Below are 10,002 nucleotides of genomic sequence, written 5' to 3' on the forward strand. Positions count from 1 at the left end.
ATAAGGTGTTCCCCCTATATACTGTAAAGGATGCTGGAGGTAGGCTTATTAATTTCCATATTTGGATAATTCAGTAATTCTTTTCCAAATACAAAGATAAAATGAAATTTGTATTTAAATGCAATAATATTTGAAGTGATACCAGGCAAATGATGGATAGGAAGGAGTTATTGTGTTATCTGGGAATCATGATAACGACTGCTGATTTTGAAGAAGACACAAATCTAGATGTAGTCATAGGCAACTGCCTAGAGTGCCAAATTTTGAAGGTACCAAATATCCAGCCAAAATAAAGCTCTCTCCCATTTACTTTGGGGCTGTGCGACGGTGTCATTTTCGTTCAACAACCCCTTCCTCGCTTTCAATTCCCTGGGGTTGAGCCCTCCAACTTTCCACTCTCCGAAGACGGGGGGGGGGGGAGCTATCCTCAGCCTTAGCGGGCATCAGTATGTTACATCTCGCCCTGACAACGGCCAGCCTTGTGGAAGATTCTTACTCCGTGGCAATGGCTAAAGCAAGAAAAAGATGAATAGTTTAAGAGCTGGCGAACGGGGTGGGAAAGCACAGCTCCAGTCTGGCCAGGCTCGCCAGTCCTTGCCAGGATGAAAGGAAGTGAGGGAAGGAAGGAAGGAGGTAACTCTCTGGCTTGCAGCAGCCCGCGGACGGGCTCAGACCCACAGCCACCGGCAGTATTTGAGCGACCGCGGCCCCCGCTCGCTGACGTCACTGGCATTCAGCCTTTCCAGACCGCTGTGGGGCGTGGCCTCCGGGCTGGCGACTGGGGGTGGGGGCGGTGTTGCGCGAGAAGGCTGGAGCGGGGACCTGCCGACTGTCCCGTCGAAGTTACTCCCGCAAAATCTGACGCTGTTGCTGCTGGCACTGGCATCCGCGCGAACTGATGGGGTTACCAATACCTTACGTTAATTGTAGTCTAGCGTCCTTGGACACGTTTGCTGAACAGGTCCGCTGGGGTATGCCAAAGATAACGCTTCTGCGTGGACATATGGTAAGAGCTTTGGAACAGGGACAGGAGAAGCCAGGTTTTCACCCGAGTGGACATATTTTCTTAGCTGTTATTTTGTTGTCAGTCCTACGTAGGAGGATTACATATGCAAATGAAACCTAAATGTTGCATGATGTTAATTGCCCTGTTAGCGTTAATAATAAGGTTGAGGAATAATATAGAAAGATTGACAGCTAATTGGTGACTGTTTTAATTAGATTGTAAAAGCAGTTGTGCCTCAGCATCCTTTCTGATTCGCTGCAATCCGAGTTTCAGCTTCCTTTCTTACTCACATTTGGTTCGATGTTTTTAACATTATCCCACTAAAGGTTGTTTCAAGTTTTGCAAAAGCATACACTTTTTGTATGATGAGTTCGGCAGGATAGGATAGGATACAGAATTTCTGCCTTTTGGCTCTTAGATATGTCCAGTAACTGGAGAGGGGACCTTCTGCGTCTGTTTTAAACTTTTTTACATTGTTACAATTAATCCTTTTCCTTTCTTAAAATTTGAGAACCGAACCGCATGTGAACTCCTCTGTTTTATGTGTGTGATGTTAATGCATACGTTTGCCGTGTACTGTTTTCATACATCTGGACTGTATCGCCGTAGTTGTATGGAGTTACTTAGAGTTGCCAAATAAAAAGGGTTTATTCCCATAGACACAAAATCAGAGAATCCCCTTCCTCTAAATTAGATCCTTAAAGTAGAACGCATTCAGAGTTTAGTTTGGTTTATTTCCTGTTTGGAGTCTGTTCAGTTTTGCTTTTTTTTTTTTTTTTTCTGCTCCAAGCTTAAGTTTTCTGGGCAGCTGAGTTCATTTTCTCATGTGTGTTTATTAGATTGGTAAAGTGATCAGCCCCAAACTAGGCTAGATTTCAGTTTAATGAAACATTCCGCCCCCCCCCCCCCCCCCGAATTAAATCCATTTTGAAAAAAGGTGAAATCCCCTGAATCCTATTGGCTTCAATTTCTTTAATCCTGAGTGTGACGCAGTGCACCAGGTACAGCACAAGTTAATAAACTTCTATTGGGGGAGGGGGGGGTGGGGGCACAACGGTGGATGGAATAGTTGCTGTCGTATACTAAGAGCAAGCACCTTACTGGGCAACAGGAAGTCCCATACAAGGCAAAGATGCTGGAAACCGCTGCAACAAGCCAAATTGCTACTTCAAAAGATAAGGGAGTGTGCCAAAGGCCCTTGCAGAGTGCTGGCATTCATTCTTATTCTGGCCGTTGAGGCAGCTGAATAAAGGACTGTTGGGGGTGTTTTTATTACAAAAATAAAAGTTCTCTTGCCATGGTTTGTTATCGGGTGCATATGATTCTCTTTCCTAATGATATAAACTTACTTGTCACCACGTCTCCCCCCCCCCCCCCCCTCGTTCGCTCTGCCCCCAAAAAACCAAATCTACAGGAAATACCAGAATACAGTCTGGCAGGTCTCCTTTTATGGCACAATATGAGAAAAGCTTTTATGTTTGAATTCCCAGGTTATTCATGCTGTTGATTGCTTTGTTGTTTATGCGAAGATGGAGGAAAAATATAGCAAAATTTGATCCTCTTTCCAAGCCTCTGATTTGCCTTAGAATTTCCTACTTTTCTCACGTATGAAGTCAGTGCCTTTGTGGAGCAGGGAAAGACGCCAGGGAGAAGGGAAATGAAAGGATGAGAGTGAGAGGTGATAGAGATAAATAGAATGTTGGTGTATGAGAGGGCGGAAGAGAGGGAGAGGGAATGAAAGAGCAGATTAAAGGATGCACTTGCAAAAAAAAAAAAAACATGTATTAGACTGACAGGGATAGGTTGGCAGAAAATATTAGCCAAAGGAAAGAGGTTTGATAGGACCAGAGAGATAGAGAGCAAGGATCAGTGACCATTAGAATGGGTTAAAACGGAGGGCCAAAATATCAGTGTGTGTGTAAATGTAAGAGAGATGAAGTAAGATAAGTGATAAAAACCTACAATACCTGAATGTGATCTGCTTTGAAGTGCCTGCAAGGCGGAAAATAAATCGAATAAATAAATAAAATATAAGGGGGTGAGCTAGCGAGGAGAAAACAGCAGAAGCAATGCATTAGGTTGCGGCCTGGTTGGCAGTGCAGCAGAGGCTGAGGGTCCCTGTCAGAATGGGTGGGATATTAGCTCTGATTGATGTGTAATGGCTAGGATTCGCCCTAGTAGGCGTTTTGTTTGAGAATGCTAATGATAGAGGTGAAGGTGTGCCATGGTTTTGACTTCAGCATGCTTTCGATGGGTCCTTTTTAAGATGCCAGGCTTGTTTCCAGAGATCCCAGCCCTTACTGGGGTTGTAGGTATTTTGTTTCTTGGAAGGCAGTGCTCATGCTCTAGATGGAGTAGTTCAGATATATAGTTTGTCTTATCAAATGCCAACTGCATTTTAAGATTTCACTTGAACATCATATCCCTACAAGACACTAATTACAGCAGGTTTCTGAGTTTTAATGACCCGAAACCGAAGTGAAAAGACCTTTTTTATAAGTCTGTGCTAACTGGAAAATGTGTTTGCCTTTTTATGTGATCCTTTGAAAATAAAGGAAGACATTCATAATAGTATGAACGTTTAATTTGTATGTGCAAGTCTTTTATGTTGCCAGTAGGTCTTATAACCTCAGTAATAAAGTTCAAAGTAAATTGTTTCTATTAGTTATATTGTAATTTAAACGTCAGATCTGCTAGAATGTTTAAGTATGTTATAGAGTACAGAATATTTAATTTTTAACTTAGATTTTGGGTTTCCCTTTTCACATTAAGGAAAAAGTAGAATGTAGCGTATATAGTAAATTAATTGATATATTTTATACAAAGAGCTAGTGCTATTTAAATTTAGATCTCTACATTCTCATATTTGAAGCAAGACAATGGGAGGTTATTGCTTTAAAAGCGCTGAAATGGACAGTCACATACTGGGAGATTTGTATGCTGCCATAATGGATTAGTTAGTGCGGTGGGACAGAACTTTAGCATCCTTTTATATTTTAAAACTGATTAAATAATCACCTCTAGTAGAAAATACTTACAGAAAATACCACGTTTGATTGAAATGAGGTAAGAAAAACTTTTCATTCATATGCGGTGTAACTTGAGGCTTTTCAATTGAGACCTGTTCCAAAAGCTTAGGCTGGTTGATTGACACGTGGTGGGCGGAGCACCCCTTTTATGGGACCTTAAAAGGCGGCACCGACTGTGATTGACAGGTTGCCGAAGTGCCACGTGACTGCTAGGGGCTGGAAGAAAAACAGACTGTCTGGTTGGAGTCTCATTATATTCAAATATTCATTTTAGGAGCTAGTTCCATAGTATCATCCTGACCAGCAAACTGCTTCGGAGTCCCAGTGCTTTTCAACAAATTTGTCCAAAGCTGGCTGTCAAGAATCATGGACTATTTTTACATGCCTTGTTCTCTGTCAGTGAGTAAACTTTTTTTTTTTGTTTAGTTTAAAATACTTTCGGTATTGTAAACGCTCTAGCCGGAATGCACGCATGCCGTTTCTTCCGCACTGTATATACTCGTCTCCCGGCACTGCTGGGTCTAGTGCACTTAAAAGGAAAATTTAGGATGTTGCAAGGAGCTGTTAAAAAGCCCATTGCCGGTTTGCTCTGGTCCTCTTAATAGTTATTTGTCAGAGAATCCTTTAAGAGATAACAGATTACAGTGATAGACCTACAGCAGCCTTCACGGGGGACAGCACAGTTGTGATAAGGCACATTTGAGAGAAGGGGGGGATGGGGGGGGGGGCATAGATAGTTTTTGGGTTTTTTTTTAACTTGGAACCATCCTATGATTTTGGGTTGGTTTTATTTTTATTTTGTTGTTGTTGTTGTTGTGATCAGCTATGGCAGTCTGCTGGGGAGAGATTATTCCACCGAAGCCCAGTTGTTAGCTGTTTATTCGCGAAGTCAGTGTGAGATAATTGCTAAGATAGGAGCAGAGACAAAAAAAGATTAACAGGATGGAGGCTATCTGATTATGGGGCTATTTGACTGTAAACAAGTTAGAGCAAGTAATTAGATGCACCCCCTGCCTGGAGACACATTCTGCTGCTGCTCTTTGCGCTTGGGATCCGACTGCTTGATTGTTAGGTTCTTTTTAATCTTGACCCTCCTGTATTTATTTATTTTTTTTTTGTCTGACCCCCAGAGACACCATGATTCCTGGTAACCGAATGCTGATGGTCATTTTATTATGCCAAGTCCTGCTAGGAGGTACTCACCATGCTAGTTTGATACCTGAGGCGGGGAAGAAAAAAGTCGTGGAGCTTCAGGGCCAGGCAGGAGGGCGACGATCGGGGCAAAATCATGAACTCTTGCGGGATTTCGAGGCCACCCTGCTGCAGATGTTCGGCCTGCGCAAGCGGCCGCAGCCGGGCAAGGCGGCCGTCGTCCCCGCCTACATGCTGGACCTGTACCGGCTGCAGTCCGGCGAGGGGGACGAGGAGTTCCGGGAGAGCGGCACGCGGTATCCCGAGCGGACCGCCAGCCGCGCCAACACCGTGAGGAGTTTCCACCACGAAGGTGAGCCAGTGGCGGGGCAGCCGGCGAGGAGGCGCTCCCCTCCCCCCCCCCCCCCCAAGTGCGGGACTGCATCGGGTGGGGGTTATGCGGTCATTGCAAAGTTCAGTGCACGATCCCGCGGTCGGAAAAATCAATGCACATAAACTCCTCTGTGCAGCCTAACGACTGTACAGTTATCCGATCGCCGACGAATCTAGTGCATCTGCTGGGTAAACGAATACAGATTAATAAAAAAAAAAAAAAATCCAAACCATGCTATGCAGATCGTTTCAAATTCCAGTACACCAATGGCTTGGACGATTTACATGATCGCGTTTTAATCCACTGTTGTAAGACTGTAGAACTGTAAAGTCATTCACAATGGCAATTTTATAAAACGTGTCCACAATTATAAAGTGAATAAAAAAAAATTCAGTAGGTGTTATGATGTTAATGGTAATGTAATTACAAAGTCCTTCCAAACTAAAATTTAATTCAATGCTGTCCTTTAGTAAAAATATAATTATGAAATCTTTTGTATACCATGGTTGCACAATTATAGAATTATTACGAAATCCAGTATATTTTAATTGATGGTTATATTAATATAATATTAATTCCATAGTCCATCAGATATTATACAATTTAAATTAAATTAAAATTAGAAGAAAATTTATAGAGTTAAATCTATAAATTAAACATATGCAATGGTTTTATATGGCGTTTCCAGGACACATGTTAAAGCCTTGCTGATTCTAAACAAGAGCCATATTCACTAAAAGGTTTCCCCCATTTTGTATCTAAGTGAAAAATGCTTTGTGTATCTGGTTGTAAACTGGCTGAATTTAAGCAGAGATGTTTTAACATACATGTATGTGGGTAATATAGGAATCCTTATTTATATTTGTGTTCTTCAGCTATTCCTTTTTAAAAAAAATTGTATTTATAGAAACTTATTTTGGTAGAAAAGATATAAAAGTCTTTTGATGAACAGGAGAGGCATGTTTTATTTCTTTGCATTTCAAGGAGTTTGTTTATACAACTCATGTTGGGAGCATTTTGTGAGTCACTATTGATTAAAGGAGACCTCTCAGTATTTGTTTTGAAATATCAAAGGTATCACTGCCTGTTTTTCTGCTAATTTGAACTCTTAAAGTACACCTACTGAATTTAACATCACAGATGGGTGTTTGTAAGGTTTATTCAATAGGGCCTTGTAATCTGATCCAAATGTTTCCCAGTGGATGTTTTATTTCCAAAGTAAATCTGAGTTATTAATCCTCCAACATCGTTACTGTATCGGAATTTACTTTACCTTCTGTAATATGATCAACAAGGCATGCTCTGCATTTCCGGATCTCAGGACAAGTTAAGCAGTAAGTTTACAATTTAAATATGAGCATAGCAGGCGTTTGGGGGAGGGGAGAATATGGGCAAACTTTTGGAAATGAATTTAAAAAAAAATTATGAGTTAAGAAAAAGTATTTTTTGTTACTCACACATATAACTGCTGAGATATACAGTAAAAGGCAAATCACCTGAAAGCTGAAAACATCCCATTGTTCTTGAAGAGGCAATTGATATACCTTAAATTATTTGTATTATTTGTGTAGGTATGAGTTCTTATTGCTATTCTAGATATATATATATATATATATATATATATATATATATATATATATATATATATATATATATATATATACAGAGAGAGAGCGAGAGAGAGAGATTTATATGCTATGATTTTATTTCAAAATATTAATTGCTCCTTCTTTTTTTTCTCTCTTTATTTTTTAGAACATTTGGAGAACATACCAGCCACGATAGAAAACTCAAACTTTCGTTTTCTATTTAACCTCAACAGCATCCCAGAAAATGAGGTGATTTCCTCGGCAGAACTGAGACTGTTTAGGGAACAGCTAGATCAGAGTACAAACTGGGAAGATGGTTTTCATCGGATAAATATATATGAAGTCATGAAACCTCTCACAAGAGAGGGGCAAATGATTACTAGACTACTAGATACAAGACTGGTCCATCAGAACATCTCACGCTGGGAAAGCTTTGATGTAAGTCCTGCTGTTCTGAGATGGACTCAAGACCAGCAAATGAACCTTGGGCTAGCTATTGAGGTGACCCACCTTAACAGAACCAAAACTCTTCAGGGGAAACATGTCAGGATTAGCCGCTCTTTATTACCTCAAGGGGATGCTGACTGGTCACAGCTGAGACCACTTTTGGTCACTTTTAGCCATGACGGCAGGGGACACGCACTGACCAGGAGGGTGAAAAGGAGCCCTAAGCAGCAGAGACGTCACAAAAAAAGTAAAAACTGTCGGAGGCATTCTCTCTATGTGGATTTCAGTGACGTGGGCTGGAATGATTGGATTGTGGCCCCTCCAGGATATCAGGCCTTTTATTGCCACGGGGATTGTCCCTTTCCCTTGGCTGATCACCTGAACTCTACCAATCATGCTATTGTTCAAACTCTAGTGAACTCTGTCAACTCTAGCATCCCCAAAGCCTGCTGCGTGCCCACAGAACTAAGTGCCATTTCCATGCTTTACTTGGATGAGTATGATAAAGTCGTCCTTAAAAACTATCAGGATATGGTAGTGGAGGGGTGTGGATGTCGTTAAGAAACAAACACAGACTGCTTGCTTTGGAATGAACTTCTAGCTCAACTGAACTTTCACCTTGATCCTTATTTATGACTTCTATGTGCAAATGTTTTGACAATATGATCATATATTTTGACAAAATATATTTATAACTACATATTAAAAGGAAAAAAAAATAAAATGTCATTATTTTAAATGTAAGCTATTTTCTGTACAATATCTTGAAAAGTGTACATTCGGATGACTATGGATTTAAATGGGAACAGAGTGCCTTCTTTTGTTTATACATGATTTTATTAGTTTTAATATTTATTGACAGTGTGTTGGAAGAGACATCCCCTGACTATTGAATGTGATCTGGCCAGAGAACTGCAGCTGGTCGCTTGCCAGGGTGGGCTGGTATCCCGGCTTCTGGGAAGTGAGCCACTGGACTTGCTAACCTGTGTTAAACAGTTTCAAATACATTTGAAAAGAGGCTTTAAAAGCACCTGAGTTGTTATGCGAACATTAAGGTTTTTCTCCCTCCCCTTTTGTATGCATAAGTTCAAAGGTGAATATATTTTTATCAGGGTAAGGGGAGCCAGAGGGTGCACTTAAAAGTACATTGATTTTTTGAGAAAAAAGATATGTTTAGGCGATGGTATTGTGAAAGTCAATTTCTTGAAAAAGCTTCAAAAGTTGTACCCGCTGCTTGAAGACCAAAAACTGCAATAAAAATGCAAAAAAAAAAAAAAAAAAAAGAGATAAAATGCAAATTGGAAGCAATAAGCTAAAATTTACTAAAAGTGTTGAAAACCATTAACAGTTTAAAGCAAATGCAGATCTCCTTTTGTTGTTTTCAAATGGGTGATGTTGTCAGAAAGGGCAGTGAAAACATTCAGAAGTAAAAACCTTTTCAAAGAGCAGTTTTACCAGTTCTCAGCCCCTGTTGAGAAAAGCATTTTAAAAACAAAAGTTGTATTCAGCTGTTGCAAAACATTACAGTTAAAATATGAAACATATTTAGCAATTATTTTGCAAACACTTGCATGCATTCTAAAGGGAAAAATCTGGTTCCTTTTTCTGTTGTTGTTGTTGTTTTTAATTATCGAAGATTTCCAATCCTCCAAAAGGGGCAGCTTAGTTGAAACCAATAAAACTAAACGTTGGAAAGGTTGCCAAAGCCTCAGTCCCCTGGAGAGTGCAGGTGGAGAGAGGAGATCAGAGCCCCAGGCTAAAGGCAGTAAGACTCCACCTTGCTCTCTGTCTCTTAAACTCCCTACAAACACAGCCTTCTTTCTGTGTCATATTTTTTTTTTTAACTCATGGAGTCTGACTACATCGTTTAAAGGAGACAGAGCGGCAATTCCCCTTGGGCAGCATGTGCTTTCCCTTGCCTGATTTCCAAAAAAAAAAAAAAAAAAACTCTTTTAAATTTATGTCCCACTCAAGCAATACTGCTCTTCCTCATTTGAACCAAGGATTAGAACTTGAGTTCTTGGCTCTGTTCAGTGGTCGAGTCATGCTTACTCTCCCTTTTGGATTGGCTTACTTTCAAGACTGGACAATGTTGTTTATTTGTGCAGTCAAATGTTTGGACTGAGAATTTACCATGAAATTGCATGACTTGCCTCCTCCTAGTTTGTAAAAGAACTCTAGTGTTACAAATCTGAACGTAGAAACAAATGGTCATGGACGCTAAAATTCTGGAAGCCTGCTTGCAGCGAGGAACTGGAGCTTCATATCGGGCACACTTACAGGGGTAATTTTCAAAGGAAAATGCAAATGTAACATACTATCACAGCAATTTTCAAAAGGCCATTTACCCACGTTAAGTGCACTTAACGTGGGTAGAACCTACTGATAATTCAATAGCATATATTG

The 10,002-nt window shown here is 40.5% G+C and overlaps 1 protein-coding gene across 1 annotated transcript; it reads left to right on the forward strand.

The window, feature by feature from the left end:
- The first annotated feature begins 754 nt into the window (after window positions 1-754).
- On the forward strand, window positions 755-8,901 carry BMP4 (bone morphogenetic protein 4). Its single transcript, XM_029598298.1, has 4 exons — window positions 755-1,006; window positions 4,310-4,434; window positions 5,166-5,539; window positions 7,316-8,901. Exons 3-4 carry the CDS (start codon window positions 5,173-5,175, stop codon window positions 8,155-8,157), a joined length of 1,209 nt encoding a protein of 402 aa, XP_029454158.1. The 5' UTR covers window positions 755-1,006; window positions 4,310-4,434; window positions 5,166-5,172; the 3' UTR covers window positions 8,158-8,901.
- The last annotated feature ends 1,101 nt before the right edge of the window (window positions 8,902-10,002 follow it).

Source organism: Rhinatrema bivittatum, chromosome 4 (assembly GCF_901001135.1).
Source record: "Rhinatrema bivittatum chromosome 4, aRhiBiv1.1, whole genome shotgun sequence".
In the NCBI taxonomy this organism is placed as follows: Eukaryota; Metazoa; Chordata; class Amphibia; order Gymnophiona; family Rhinatrematidae; genus Rhinatrema; species Rhinatrema bivittatum.

Coding starts and splice junctions, on each gene's coding strand:
- BMP4 (XM_029598298.1), top strand. CDS start 5,173: ATGATTCCTGGTAACCGAATGCTGATGGTCATTTTATTATGCCAAGTC. Junction 5,540..7,315: donor GAGGAGTTTCCACCACGAAG/GTGAGCCAGTGG, acceptor TTTATTTTTTAG/AACATTTGGAGAACATACCA.